Source organism: Pipra filicauda, unplaced genomic scaffold (genome assembly GCF_003945595.2).
Source record: "Pipra filicauda isolate LSUMZ 115617 unplaced genomic scaffold, ASM394559v2 scaffold78_size3787270_pilon, whole genome shotgun sequence".
Classification (NCBI taxonomy): Eukaryota; Metazoa; Chordata; class Aves; order Passeriformes; family Pipridae; genus Pipra; species Pipra filicauda.
The window spans coordinates 830432-845503 of record NW_024104964.1 but is presented as its reverse complement, the minus strand read 5'-3'; the positions used below and the strand labels follow the sequence as shown (position 1 = coordinate 845503).

At 47.1% G+C, this 15072-nt stretch overlaps 3 protein-coding genes across 4 annotated transcripts in view; 2 read left to right on the top strand and 1 right to left on the bottom strand.

Annotated features, from left to right (window-relative positions):
* Window positions 1–15072, bottom strand: part of MED12L (mediator complex subunit 12L) — a 100976-nt gene that overhangs the window by 24856 nt on the left and 61048 nt on the right. For both annotated transcript variants that reach the window (XM_039389954.1, XM_039389956.1), the window contains exons 16-20: window positions 4905–5052; window positions 4277–4395; window positions 3310–3453; window positions 2607–2770; window positions 2055–2186 (exon numbers count right to left, since the gene is read on the bottom strand). In XM_039389954.1, coding sequence (XP_039245888.1) covers window positions 2055–2186; window positions 2607–2770; window positions 3310–3453; window positions 4277–4395; window positions 4905–5052 — 707 coding nt within the window. The remainder of the gene's footprint in view (window positions 1–2054; window positions 2187–2606; window positions 2771–3309; window positions 3454–4276; window positions 4396–4904; window positions 5053–15072) is intronic.
* On the top strand, window positions 947–8270 carry P2RY12 (purinergic receptor P2Y12). Its single transcript, XM_027731053.2, is given in 4 exon segments — window positions 947–1062; window positions 5859–6129; window positions 6518–6812; window positions 6815–8270. Coding segments are annotated over 2 exon segments (1014 nt in total). The 5' UTR covers window positions 947–1062; window positions 5859–6129; window positions 6518–6541; the 3' UTR covers window positions 7558–8270.
* LOC113993111 (P2Y purinoceptor 13) lies at window positions 8337–11662 on the top strand. The gene is made up of 3 exons (XM_027730997.2): window positions 8337–9219; window positions 10088–10167; window positions 10476–11662. Exons 1-3 carry the CDS (start codon window positions 8869–8871, stop codon window positions 11518–11520), a joined length of 1476 nt encoding a protein of 491 aa, XP_027586798.2. The 5' UTR covers window positions 8337–8868; the 3' UTR covers window positions 11521–11662.

Genomic DNA, 15072 nt, shown 5'->3' with positions numbered 1-15072 from the left:
GAGGTGCAGTGGGGCAGGGGAAATTCATTAAGGCAAAATGAGAACATTTATCTCAGTTAAAAACTACATTTGATAATAATGTGACATAACAGACAGCATTTGGAAACCAGTAAATAGAGAAAAGATATTAGAGGTCATATTTTGACATTAATAATTAGACAAAAGGGCAAGAACTGTTCCAGGCCATGAACACCTCTATGTGAAGCAGTTTTCTTCAGGGGAAAAAATGTGTCAGTGAGGAATGCAAATTTCACACCCAAAACGTTCTAAGGAGTGTTTCTCTCCAGGATGGGGTTTTATACCACATGGACAAACTTCACTAATTAGCCCAACTGGGAAGATTAGCCCATTACTGAAAAGAATCTCTTAATTTAAATTAACTTAAAATACGAGAAAATTTTGGAGTTTTTTAGGACTCCACCAGCCCCAGGATGAAAAGAGAGAGGAAACACTGGGCAGCCTGGAAGGCAGCTGGGAGCTGAGGGAGCAGCACCAGTGTGTCTGGCCAGGGGCTGGGAGGGCAGCACCCTGTGACTGTGCAGCCCCTGCAGCCCTGGGACCCCCTGTCGCTGCCCTGGGACCCTGTCACTGCCTGCCCGAGGCCATTAGTGGGGTAATTAATTAGAAGAAGGGCAGTGCCTGACATTAACCCTCTGCTCTGACAGCCAGCACAGCAGCAGAGACAGAAATCCAGTGCGTGGAACACAAACAGCTGCCACCAAAGCCACCAGGTGCTAACGGGCACAGGGCTGGCCCTGACACCCCAACACTCCCCTACAGCCACCCCATGGCCACAGAAAGGGAGGCCCAAACCCAACCAGCACTGAGCACCAGAGCAAAGCAGCCTCTGAGACAGCACTTGCACCACAGGCAGTGCTGGGGGAGTGGTCAGGAGATAAGATTTAAAAAAAAAAAAAAAAGTTAAAAGAATACTTAAAAAAAAGGAAGTTTAGGGAAGATTAGTAACTGTTCCAAGCACACAAAACCAAACATGCTGTGCCCTCACTGACACCCACTCAGGAGACACTGAAGAGGAGACCAGAGCACAGCAATGCACAGGGGGTGAGTCTCTAAATGTGAACTGTAATTTATCATTGTGAATGTGAATTGTAATTTATCATAATTCTGAATTGTAATTTATCATTGCTTCAAATTGCCTGAGTGAGCTGGGCTTACAGCAGGTGAAAAAGGAGCTTAAAATGTTACTGTGAACATCCAGCTGAGTTGGGTGTTTCAACTGAAGCAAGGAAATCAATAATCAAATTAATGTAATGCTATTACCTTACACACAGCTGTTTAAAAACGTATACATAAATTCTATTAACAGTTTTCAGGAATTTCTAAGTCCATTTGTCCAAAAAAGGGTGTTTCAAAACAAGCGCTGTGTATCACATATTTAATATATGATTTAATACCTTGTATATCTATATATTGCTAGATGCTATTTTGATTTGCTACTGTAGGTTAGTATGAATAGAAATGCTAATTTTATTGTGTTACTAAAACTTCAGGTTTTAAGTGGGAAAATGAACATAGAGCTAGCTAAGATATTTCTGTAGTTCTTCTATATTTCTTATTTCTTTTTCATTACGTTTCTCATATTAAATGCTACTGTTCCCACGTATCTGTAAACCTATTAAAATATTAAGATTATTACTGAGAACACCTTTCCTGCTCCCTATGAAATGAAACCACAAATCTGAACTCTGCAAACCCAAACCAGGTACACAAACCAGGAGGGGAAACAGCAGCTGAGGTGGTTTGTGAGTCTCACAAGATGTGGATTTACATCTGAAAGGTTTCCACTCCCCCTTTAAAAAGTAAAAGCCAAAAACACAGTTTATGGAAACCTAATGTTTTTTAAATTTAAAAATCAAGAAACTGAACATTCAAGCATGAAACTCCACAAACTCAAACACGGACACAGGACCTGCATCAGTGAAGCTAAAGCTGCAAAGGCAGCGGCGATTTCCAGGGGATGGAAAGCAGAGGGAAACCACAGCAGCCCACATCAGTCTGTGGGCAGGGGTGAGAACAATCCCTTCACCACCCACCTGAACAGGTCTCCAAACTTGCTTCTCAGGTGGCTGCAGGACACGTACAGGTCGTACAGGTAAGCTAAAATGCACCGTTCTGGGGAGGAACACTCAGAGGGATTCACGACGTGCTTTACTACCCCACACAACCTGCAAACGCAAAAGCATCCCAAGTTTGTTCCAACACACCTGACAAATGTGTCACAGATCAGATAAACCCCACTGTCAGCTGGGGACACGACAGACCTTCATCTACAGCCCGATGGGGCTCGTGTGACATTTGGTGTCACCTGTGGCAGAGGCACTTGTGGAGCCCAGGGCAGAGCGGGGCAAATGGGCAGGAAATCAGAAGGCACAACCCCCTTGTCCAAGGCTACAAGGGCTGAGGATCCCAGCAGCCCCTGGCAGTGGGTGCAGGCTGCAGAGCTGAGCCCTCCACCCCGCTCACCTGAGCTCACCCACGGCCCTTCAGCAGCACTGCAACACCTGCTCCAACCACCCAAACCAAAATGCTTTCCTTGCTTAAGAGAGAACAAAATCCCTCTTTGAGAAGGCGTGTGTGCCACCGACCCTTCGAAGACCTGGGCGGTCTGCTCGGAGCTGAGGAGGAGGCAGGCGTGGTGCCGCCGCAGCACGGCCACGATGCACACACACAGCCCCGGCGTGTAGCTCCCGGCCAGGCTGGACGACTTCAGCAGCAGCTCGGCCTCCACCACGCTCAGCTCGTTCAGCAGCTGGGAACACACACAAGAGCAGCAAACTGAAAGTAATTTCCCAGTTAAACACGTAAAACAGGAGCAAAAAAAAAAAAAAAATACATTAAGGAAAAACTGTGAGGTGAACAAAAATGCAGTTCTTTACTCACTACAGAACAAGGGGAAGAGGGAGCAAAATAAATGCTTGAAGTATAAAAAACATCCCTCAGAAGAGCTCTTTGGAAATCCACGGCATTTCAGGCACCCCGGTGCGTTACTGGGTGACACAGTGGTTTAGTCCGAAACAGCAAAGCCCATCCTAAAATCCTTTGTTCTAAAACAATCCAGAATTTTGTTAATTTTGAAAGATTTAAAAATAAAATGCATCCATTGATTCTCCACAACGGTCACAGCACAGCAGAAGGAGAAGTGTCCGGCACTCTGAGAGGGCAGGAAACTGGAACAGCCACGAGCACACGGAGGGAATTTGCAGTCCAGCTCTTGGGGGTTTTCTGGCTTCCCAGAGCATGGACCACAGCTTTGTCCTCCCAGGACCTCCCCAGATGAACTCTGCTCACCTGCACCGCGAAGTCTATCAGTCCGTTGATGTTCAGTGCTGGCTCCATGAGGTCGAAGATGAGCTGGATGTGGTGAGCCAAGGGCAGGTGGTACGACGTTCCCGAGGCAAAGCTGGTGATCTGCTCGAGGACATTGCTGGAGATCTGGGAAAGGGAACTCTGGAAGTCAGATGTGACTGAGGGCTCCTCAGGTACACCAGCACTCCGAAAATCCTGCTGTGCAAGTGGCAACAGTGAGTGCCAGCACTGTGCAGGTAAAAGCACTCACACACCGGGCACAAGCACCCCTGTCACTCCCTGTCCCTGAGCCAGGCACAGTGCCCTTCCTTTCCAAACCTCACAGCACACAAAAGGTTGTTCTGCTGCTTCACAGCTGGGTCTCAAACTGTTCCCAACAGCTACAGCACTGATTTCTGTTCTGGAGGCAGTTTGCTTCAAAGAAGCAGAAAAATCCTTTTTCTTCGCATCTTGCTGCACTGTGATTTATTTCAGCTGATTGAAATATTCAACTGGTTTTCAGTTCATTAATGAAACACATAAACCAAACTTGTAATAAATTTATTCAAAAGACCAGACCAAAAGATGTCTTATAAATTAAGTGTCAAACATTTACCTCTTTTATTTGTTTCACATATTAGCCTCTGGTATTAGAACATACTTAAAACCAGTAACACATACAAAATGATGAAACTGTGCTGACACACTTGCACACTTATGAGTCCTAACACAAAGCAGGAAAACCAAGCTTGTCCTTCAGAACAAATTATCACATCATCACAGAATGATTTGGGTTGAAAGGGACCATAAAGCTCAACTCATTCCACCTCTCTGCCACGGGCAGGGACACCTTCCACTAGACCAGGTTATTTTGTATACATACAAAATGCTCATAAAAACCAGGATTTCTTTCCCATTTGACATCCCTGCAGCAGAGCTAAAAGGTCACAATTTGACACAAGGGAAGTACCTGGGATGTCACCTGATGTTGATCAAAATAGGACAGCTGCTGTAGTTTTGTGAACACAGTCTCCAGGGTTGGAAACGCCTCTGGTTTGGTCTTCCGGGCCTTCTGCCCTTCGTCCCCCACTGAACAGATATAAAAGGTTATTTCAGTCATTTTATATTTAATGGAGCCCTGGCAGTTTTCCATTGGTACTGATTTAAAAGACAATAAAACCCTTAATAAGTTTTACTCATGACTATACAAACCCTATTAGCTCCAGTTTTCCATTATAATGATCCACAACAGCACAAAACAGTGTCAGAGCTGCCACGGGGTTATCCCAGTGCACAGAGGTGACACCCCAGAGAAGCTGAAAACAGCCACACGCTGTTACCAGGAGGGTGAGAACATGGATCACTCACATTCCAGGCTTTAGCCCAACACAAGTGTTTGCAGCCAATTGCTACAATGGAAAACAGGGATTTCTAGTGGTGGCAGCCCTTGGTCATCCCAAAGCACTGTGGGGCCATGGGGCTCTGCTCAGCACCCCCCAGGGACTGCCAAGGGGAGGGAAGCCAAATTACGGGATAACGTGCATGTCTCCAGACAATGGTCACTACAGGCGACTGAACAGCAGCCTTAGAGCATTTACCACCCATTTCTGTAGTGCTCTTCTTGTTCAGGATTTTGAGGATGTCTTTGGTGATCTTCTTCAGCTGGTGCCTCGCGTCATCCCGCTCCTTACCCACGCCATAGAGGAGAATCATGCGCTGGTTACACTCGTGGCTGGAGGACTCATCCTGAAAAGAGCAAGTGAAGGCTCTCTGCCTGTCCCTGCCATCACCTGCATCCCTGTCATCGGCCTGGGCGGCCCAGGCTGCAGGAAACAACAACTGACTCCAACACAAACACATCTCCTGTGGCTGTCAGGAGGGACAAACAGTGCCAGAAGGGATCACTGAAGAGTGGGGTAAAAACACAGAGGGGGAACTTCAATCGGACGTTATGAATTCTGTGTGTATCTACAAGGACAGAACCAGGGGATGACCCTCCACACTGTCCCCTGGATCAATATTCCACAGCAGATCAGTAAATGGAAGACAGACGTTTAGAAATTGTGTGACACTTACTATGTACAAATCCACTGAGAAAAAAAATGCAGTCCAAGTCCTAAAATTCTGTCTTGCACATCCCAAAGAAATTGAAATATGTCTAGTTTATTTCGTTGTTAGTGGCCTTTCAACAAAATGTATATATCATATAATGTTGATGTTACTGTATGTAACTTGCAAACTCGAAGCACTGCTCTGCAAGTTACATAAGATATAAATATTTCCTTTGGTGATAACCTCTTCCAAAGCAATCAATCACTACTTCTTTCAAATACTTCAAAGGTTTTAAAAAACAAGGCTGTGTACAAAAGTAACTCTAAAGAATCACAAGGCTGAAAGGGGCAGACAGGAGTGCAGCTCTATGCTCAGAAAAGTTGCACAATCTGACAAATACCCACTCTCTTTATAAATAGTCTCTGGAAGCCAGACAAAGGCAGGAAGTAAATCACTAATTATTTTTTAAATTTCTATTTATTTCTCTTTCTCTTCTATAGAAAGCAGAAGCAGAAGCTCTGAGTGCACCTGTTGGAATCTGCCATTGTCACTGGCTGAGAAACCAGTTCACAGCCAGAGGAAAGCCTAAGCCTCAGGATTGGGATGCTCAGCTGCTCCTCCTGCCTCTCCCAGCTCCGAGGGATCCCACAGGAACACTGCTGCCCACTCCCACGCTGAAGAGCTGGAAGGACTGCCAAGGACCCTCCCTTACAGTTTCCACGGCAGGGAACACCTGAATTCCACCACTTCTGGAACTTCCCTTGGCCCACGGTAACTTCCCTTGGCTCTGGGGGGAGAACATGTCCATGCTCAGGGAGTACTTGTTCTGTTGGGATTGCACTTGGCAGCTGAACCTGTTACATGCTTCAGAGCAAAAGCCAGTTTTTTCTATCTTAGAGGGAGAAATAAAACTTTGTGGCTCTGTAAGACAGATGTCAGGGATTTGAGCATGAGCTGACAGCACATCAACTCCTCCAGTGCCTGTTTTACACAGGCAGAGCTCAGACAACAATAGTCATGTAAATAACTGCATCACTACACCTGAGAGTCACCCCAGCCCAGCTCGGGCCCCACTGGCTGCATGCACTTGTTCCCAACACAAAATTAGAAGCAGACTGACGAGGTTCACAATTTCACTCTTTTCTGTTTGTTTCTCCAGGGAAGGGGGGACATCAGAGTGCAAATGAAAGCCACAACCCACTTCAGCTCCCCCAGGAACTACAGCAACTGTACCAGCGACAGCAGGATCAGCCAAGTCATCTTCCCTTTGCTGTACACATTTCTATTCCTGGTGGGCATCACCATGAACGGCCTGGCAATGTGGATCTTCTTCAAAATATCCAGTAAATCCAATTTCATCATCTTCCTCAAGAACACTGTCATTTCTGACTTTCTCATGATCTTGACTTTTCCATTCAAAATCCTCAGTGATGCAAAGCTGGTGTCGTGGGTCCTGGGTTCGTGTGCCAGGTCACCCAGGTTGTGTTCTACTTCACCATGTACATCAGCATTTTATTTCTTGGTCTGATAACTATTGATCGCTATCAGAAAGCCACTTCACCATTCAGAACATCAACTCCACGGAGCCTTTTGGCTGCCAAGGTCCTTTCCACAGCAATCTGGGTATCTATGTTTGCTCTTTCGTTACCCAACATGATTTTAACTAACAAGAAGAGAACACCCAAGAACGTGAGGAAGTGTGCTCTCCTCAAATCTGAGTTTGGCTTAATCTGGCACGAAAGTGTAAACTACATTTGCCAGCTCATCTTCTGGGTTAATTTAGCAGTCATAGTGGTATGCTACATCCTCATCAGCAAGGAACTCTACAAATCCTATAAAAGGACAAGATGCACAGGGAAGGCATCCAAAAAGACTGTCAATCTGAAGGTTTTCATCATCATCGCTGTGTTCTTTATTTGTTTTGTGCCATTCCACTTCACCAGAATCCCCTACACCTTGAGCCAAACAAGAGACGTGTTTAACTGCTCTGCTCAGAACACCCTGTTCTACCTGAAGGAGACCACGCTGTGGCTGACATCCCTCAATGCCTGCCTGGACCCATTCATATACTTTTTCCTTTGCAAGTCCTTCAGGAAGTCCTTGCTGGGCACTCTGCGCAGGCACACGGCGCTGCCGGGGCTCGGGACACGGACCCAGGAGCAGAACGAAGGGGACGACACGGACGAGACGCCCGTCTAGAGCTCAGGGGTCCCCACGCCCCTTCCTGGCCTTCCACCTCATCGGGGGGGGAAGGAGCACAAGTCCTGTGGAGAGTATCTAGAGCTTCACTGACCTCTTTAGAAATTGTCCTGCAGATGAAGCGGGAGCACCCCGGGACCACCACCACTGGCTGCAGAAACAGAAAGCTTGAATAACAGAGGAGTCTCCCCAACCTCCATCCTTGCCAAAAAGGACCTCCTGTGACCCCAATCACCATGCCTGTCAGAACTGTAGGGAAGTAGCTTGAACTTAAAGGTAGAACTGTGAGGAAAACTTCAAAGAGAATCATGAAATGCTACAGATGAGATCACAAACTGCCAAGATTTTGCAGAAATAGATAAATTTGGGTCAGAGCAAAGTCCATGACAACACAAGATCTGGGAAATGCAGCTAAAATCCACACTAAATGTAATTTTTCAATACAGGGAGCTGTCACCTGGTACACAACTGGCGGACAAACAAACCTAGGCCAGATGTAGAGGGGCCATTTGTCTGTGCAGGTTTTTGGTAACAGAATAACACTGTGCTTTTCTCATTCTGTGCTTGCAATTCCTAATCCATTGACCAATAACCAATAGTTGTAATAGTTGTATGTCAGAGGAAATTATTTCATAATCAGGCTTATCTTAATATGACTTATATCCTCAAATTCTTCCCCTTACTACATAAATAAACAAAACTGTACACTTTTACAGAGAATGATATATTATATTAGAAAATATGCAAAGACTTTTTGCACTATACAAAATATTAAACCATTTCCCCTTTTGCAATTGGAAAACTTGGAAAAAAACCCAGGGAAGTATTTTCAGGTACATGACATCTGCAGGTATCACAACAACCACACATGAAATAGCCCGTGGGCTATTGGAATAAATTGTGGTTCATTTATCAGCACTGCAAACAGCTGTAATTAATCAGTGTGTCACCACCACACCAGAGCTCAGGCCTGCCCAAGCCATCGCCTGTCCACCCTTCCCAGGACGTGTCCCTGCCTGCCAGGGCACTTCTGCCACTGAACCCCAATTTCCAAAGTTAAAAGGCAGCTCACTCACTGCCACACTGAGCATCTCTAATAACCTCAGGATGAGTTAAACCTTCCACCAACCCTTTTGTGCCCTGCTGATGCTGGTCCCTGCCCCAGCTGACACAATATCAGTAACTGGGTTCCACTGCAGGGCACAGAGCACCAGGATTTCCCTGGAAACAGTGCTCAGTCACCCTGGAATGTGCTCCCACAGCAGCCCCCAGGCCCCCAGGCCAACCAGTTCCCACTAGTGCCCAGGAGGGATGTGCCAGAAGCCCCACTCCCACCCAGCACTCATTGCACATATTTACTGTACCTACACCCAGGGGCAGAGTGGCAATTACCTGGCAGCTGCCTCCCCTGGTCTGATGAGCTGTTCAGAGAACAGACACCACAGACACTGTGACCCACACAGAGGTACCTGGTACCTGCTGCCTTTGACAGCTGGGAACAGCATCAAGAGCTCACTTTGGAAGAAAACACAGAAGGCACTGCACTGGACATCAGTCCTGGAGCATTGCAGTGGACTGTGTCACCTTCACACCGTCACTGATGGGCAAACAGGAGGTGGGCTGGGCAGCCAGGGACACATCACACTGATGGCAGTGGCAAGGGTGAGCTTCATCCCAGCCATCCTCAAGGCTCTTCAGCCTCCCCAGCCATTTAACACTGACACCAGCCCCCACATTAGCCAAAGTGTATCAGGTACTGATGCACAGACTCCCTGTCACAGCTGGAGCCCAAGCATCTGGTGAATCCATCCATGCCTGCCCCAAAGGGACAGCTTGACCATGAGGCACTTCCCACACTGCAGCGAGCACAGAGCCAGAGCTGTCACATCAGTGGGCAGGAACAGACTTGCACAAACAGCTCTGTTCACAGAGAAATGCACCAAACTCCAGCATTACACCTAACAAACACATCATCAATCCACAGCCTTGCATGCAGCAGTACCTCCTGCCAGGACCAGAAAGTGGCTGTAACCAGCATAGGCATCATCTGGCTACACAGACCAAAATAAACCAGTTTTACTGGTTTATTTACAGAGTACCCACTGTAAAGTGGCTCTGAGCAGACTCTGGTCACGCATTAACAACAACCAGTGCCATCCAGAACACACACACAAACAACAACTTGGAGCTACATTTGAGGATTATCCTGGAAAACTGTCAGGAAATACTCTGCGTTTGTTCATCCCACATCTCTAAAGGAGCCAAATCAGAATACCCAGAGCAGGAGCAGCAGGTCTGTCCTGCATACACACAAACCCAGAAATGTGTCTGTCTTGAGGGATGGAGTCACGCTTCCTTTACCAGTTTAGGAGAAGGCAGTGTGCTTTCTCATGCAGAGCAAAGGGAAGAGAGAAAGCATGATTAACTAACTTGGTGACACATGAAAATGAGGAAGGAAACCACACACCACACCACCAGAAAAAGATCTCTTCTTTCTACTCATTTCCCCTTTTTTAATACTTTGCTCAAGGCTTCTGTTGGCGGAGGAACAGTGGATGATCCGGGGACAGCCACGGAGGCCTCTGCAACAGCTGCTGCAGGTTTGCTCAGGTACCGGCACGGCCGGAGCATTCGGGGCGTGATGGGGTGCTCGGGGCTGATAACCACCAGTGTGCATCTGACCTCGGAAATGCTATGAGTATGTACCATTTTAACTTTTCAGTGGATGTTAGTTTGTAAACAACCTAAACTTGGGCAAAGATTCAGATTTTCTATGAACCACAGGAGAAATTGGCCAGTCTGTGTAACGCACGCTCGGGTTTTTTGTTTGTTCGTGCAAACCTGCCATCCCCGTAAGGAGCACGTAACATTAAACGCAGAAAGTTATGTTTTGTGCTTTCTCTCTCCTTTTCATCAAGTCTATTTCCAGCGATGGGAGACCCTGCCAACACGAGCACTGTGGGTTACACCAGCGGAGCTCCCTCCTCCCCCCCGTGCCAGCGCGACACCAGCGTCACCCGCCTGCTCTTCCCAGCGCTGTACACGCTCGTCTTCCTCCTGGGACTCACACTGAACAGCCTGGCTTGCTGGGCTTTCTGCCACATTCCAAGCACATCAACCTTCATCGTCTACTTGAAAAATATCTTAGTTTCAGATCTTATAATGACCCTGATGCTTCCTCTGAAGATCCTGACAGACTCTGGCCTGGGACCGTGGCAGCTCAAAGCCTTTGTCTGTCGCTTCTCAGCCGTCGTGTTCTATGACACCATGTACATTAGCATAGTGCTACTCGGGCTCATTGCTTTTGACAGATTTCTCAAGATTGTGAGACCTTTTGGGAAGTTCTGGGTGCAAAACCCGACCTCAGCAAAGATCCTCACAGGTCTGGTCTGGCTCTTCTTCCTTGTTCTCTCTCTGCCCAACACAATCTTATCCAACAAGACAGCGACGCCCCAGTCCGTGAGGAAGTGTGCCTCCTTGAAGAGCTACCTCGGACTCAAGTGGCATGAAGCCGTCAGCTATATCTGTCAGTTCATCTTCTGGACTGTCCTCATCCTCATGTTGCTATTTTATATAATTATCACCAAAAAGGTATATGAGTCATACATAAAAACGCAGAAGAAAGACAACAAAAGGGAAAAACGGATCAAGGGGAAAGTATTCATCATTTTTACCGTGTTCTTCTTGTGCTTTGCCCCCTTCCACTTCAGCAGGGTCCCCTACACTCTGAGCCAAACAACTGCCCACGTGGACTGTGCCCTGCAGAAGCAGCTCTTCGTGGCCAAAGAGAGCACACTGTGGCTGGCGGCCACCAACGTCTGCATGGACCCCCTGATCTACATGGTCCTGTGCAAGCCCTTCGTGGAGAAGGTGTTATGCAGGAGAGTAAAGACCCGTCGGAGAGCATTTTATAGAAACCCAAAAACTGAACTGGACACACAAGTGTCTCCTACCGAGTCTTGATTCTGAAGCTGCACACTCTACTCTGCGTGCTCATAGAGAACTTGGAAAATAGTTTTGGTTTACCTCTGCTGGAGAAAACAAAAGGGTGGCTGCACTGTAATATTAATACTTAATAAAAACAGCAAAATGGGTTTTCTATGTACACTCACTGGTCAGCCTCAGTGGGCAAAAAGCTCTTCCCTCTGCTCCCAGCAGCACTGTGGTGGAGGACAGTGTTGGCAACACCCAGGGCACACTCCTCATCCAGGCCAGTAGAGCACCCAGGACTGCATCCCCACAAAGGGCACCCCAGAGCTGCTGGTGCTCACCCCCACCCTACCACTCACCAGAGGGGAACACTCAGAGATGTCCCCCTTGGTGGCACATTTACCCTTCCCAGTCCCAACAACAGAGCAAGAGAAGGGAGCAAGGAACACTGCCTGACCCTCTCCACCCGGCTCACTGCACCACTCACAGAGCTCCTCCTTGGCTATCCCACACAGGCTGTGACTGGAGAGAAACTACTTTCTAACCCAAAATCCTGGAACTTATGGCACTATTTTAAGACATGAAATATACACCAACCACTTACTGGTTCCAACTCTCCAAAGCAGAGCAGCCATGTCACTTATCCCCAATCACCCCTTCTCCTCCAGCTCTCCTGACAGCTTTGTGCTCTCTCACACGTGCCAGACACTTTGATCACCACTTCACTGCTATTTTTAGAAATTCATTATTTACAGCAGCCTAATCCAATCCAGCAGGTTGCTCCATACAGCCTGCTTTTTTCAAAGCTGTTTTAGATTACTGTGCATTAATTACATCTGCCTTTGGGGTTCCCCAGCCTCTGCCACACAGGGAGATGTATGTCTTATTTAGCAACTTCTACCCACTACATCTCCTCTACCAGGCGTGTTACATACCATCCACAGCTGTAACACCCTTTTATAGCTGGAAACTGAACTAATCCCCAGTCAGCTTCCAGTTGGTTATGAATTTCCCCATAAATCAGTGTTATCTCAGCCATTGTCTTGCTCTTGGGATTAAATGCTATTCAGGAATTAATTCCTCTCTCCCCACACACATACAGTGTTAACAGAACTAACTTTGCTCCTTTAGGAAAAGTAAATACATTGAATTCTTAGCTGCTGAAATAGTCATCACTTTAGCAACTGCTTAAAGGAATATACAGGAGGCCGGAGATGTTCCTCTCGGCCTATCGACACAGTGTGGAAATGAACAGAGGGGCTAAACACCGGGAGAAGGGGTCTGTAAAACAGATGTGACCTTCCACCAGGCAGGTGCCCACTGACATCTGTGCTCCTGAACCTTGGATGTGTGAGGGGAGAAGCCAGGACAAACCTCTGCAGCTCAGTCCTCCTTCTTCCCCCTGAATCCCACTGGCACAGGCAACACACAGGTCCCCAGCACTCCCAGCACTGACATCCAGCTCTGCATTTACAGTGGAAAACCGAGCAGTGTGGCAGGGAGAAAAGAAGAAAATGGTGAAGTAAGAAAACTTATTCCAGTGTGGAAATTTCTTTTATTTTCTGATTTCTACTGCTTGTGATTGATGCCCATCTAATGCCGTGCACACACACACTGGCAGCTCCCCCAGCTCTGTGCTGAGAGCCTGTGAGCGGGGTGGGTGTGACCTCAAAATGGGCTGAGTTGCTCCGTAAATAAGGGGTGTGCCAAAGGTTTCTGAGGAGTCTTAATCATCTGTTTTTCAGCTGCTGTTTCTTAGGTAGGTAAAAGGGAGCCAAAGTTACCAAACTGTAGCAGAGAATAGAAGGTGACTGCAAGGACAGGACACCTGTTGATCTACTTAGGGGGGGAAAAGGCCCTGAATTCTAAGACTTGGGATTTTGCATGTTTTTCTGCAAATTTTTAGATCCCTGCCTCCAGATGGAGTAAAAATCACAACAGTTAAAATGCCTCACAGTTTAGGTCTCTGCTTTTTAAGGCTCAAAGAAATACTCAGTTTTATGTTTTTATGTTTTACACCTGATCCAAAGGGAGACATGTTTAGAGAACAGACCTCCCTTGGAACCAGGAGCCCCAGAGCACAGGGAGGGAGTACAGCAGCATGCCACAGAACTGCTTCATTGGGCTCCCCAGATTCCTTCAGTGCAGCCAAGAGATTTATAGAATTCAGCAAAGTTTACCAGTGTACTCAATACAACAGTCACCATTTCTCCAAATCTGATTTTTCTCCCAACCCAACTAGAAGAGGCTGGAGCTGACCCAAGAGAAACCCTTGTGTTCAGTGATACAGCAGCTGTACAGGACAGCAAACACACCATTCCCACCGTACCTGTGCTCACTCCAGCCCATCACACCAGGAGGCAGCAGCAGGGCTCGCCCTTCCCACAGCCAAATGTTCCCTTGCATGGCTTGCCCTCACTCCAGACAACCTAGAAACTGGAAACTGGCACCAGGCCTTCAACCTGTTCGGAGAGATGACCCTTGTCCCAGGCTCCCATGGGCCAGGATTCACACAGAAACTACTGACACTTATCCTTAACACCTCTACAGGTCATTCAGGTGCTGAAAGGAAAGCTACAGGGCACTCAGAAGTCAAGTTTGGTAGGAAATCACTTATTTGGGTACACAAGGGCTTACATAAATTTCTTTGTATTTTGCACTTTACTTGTGTTTCACATAAGGGAAGTATTTTATACCCTTGCCTAACACACACACCATCGAGGCCTCAGCCCGCCTCTCCTCGATGGGACAGCACAGTAATTCCTGAGTGCCCAAAGACAAACTCAGCTCTTCATCCGTGTCCTGACCCTCAGCACAGCAATACATATCCCCCCAGCCTACAACCTGAGTACTGAGAAAGCTCTCATAGCACACAGCAGTGCTTTAATTAGAAATGCAAACAAACAATTTGCATCCTGAATCAGAGCTGGGAAGCCAAGCTGAGCAGTCAAGGCATGACCCATCTGAAAGCACATGCACAGAGCCAGCACGGGAGGACCGAAGGCACCGGGACAGGCTTGAGCCTACAGCTGGAATCAGACAGCCAAGGCTGGGAACTTCAGGCTGTGAGGAACTTGAGGAGCGAGAGAAAAAGGACTGAGCTTTTAAAGTCAGTTCTGAATTAGCTCCTTTCCTCCTTCCTTCCCTGTTAGTGACAGTCATCACACAGTGACTGCAGTAATCCACTACAGGAAAGGAGAAGTATCAGCTCTTCCAGGACACTTCCCCTGACAAAAGCACCTTCACATCTGCACGTGTAATGCTGGAGAATCCTCCCCGTGTCGCAAGCTCTGGCCCTGCTGCCACTTTTCTGCTTAAAAAACAGAAACAGCCTGTCCTGTGCATTACCCAGGTGGTGAATCTGCTTTAACATAACCCTGCAGTTTGTATTGCTAAATATGGCAGTGAAGGAGTTTTAGAATGAAGCAACACAGTAATTGTTGTAATAACGTTGTTCAGGTTCTTATGAAATCTGAGAGTTGCTCTCTAATCACCAGAACACAACAAGGGACATCCAGCCTTTAAATAATGTGAACAATAGTGAAGTTACAGGTTACCTTCAGCTTTTCTTTACATCAGAGCTTC

Excerpts from the sequence above, each read along its gene's own strand:
- LOC113993111 (XM_027730997.2), top strand. The coding sequence starts at position 8,869 with ATGTGCCAGAAGCCCCACTCCCACCCAGCACTCATTGCACATATTTAC. Across the intron at positions 9,220-10,087 it reads CACTGATGGCAGTGGCAAGG|GCTTCTGTTGGCGGAGGAAC; the intron begins GTGAGCTTCATC and ends ACTTTGCTCAAG. Across the intron at positions 10,168-10,475 it reads GCTGCTGCAGGTTTGCTCAG|TCTATTTCCAGCGATGGGAG; the intron begins GTACCGGCACGG and ends CTTTTCATCAAG.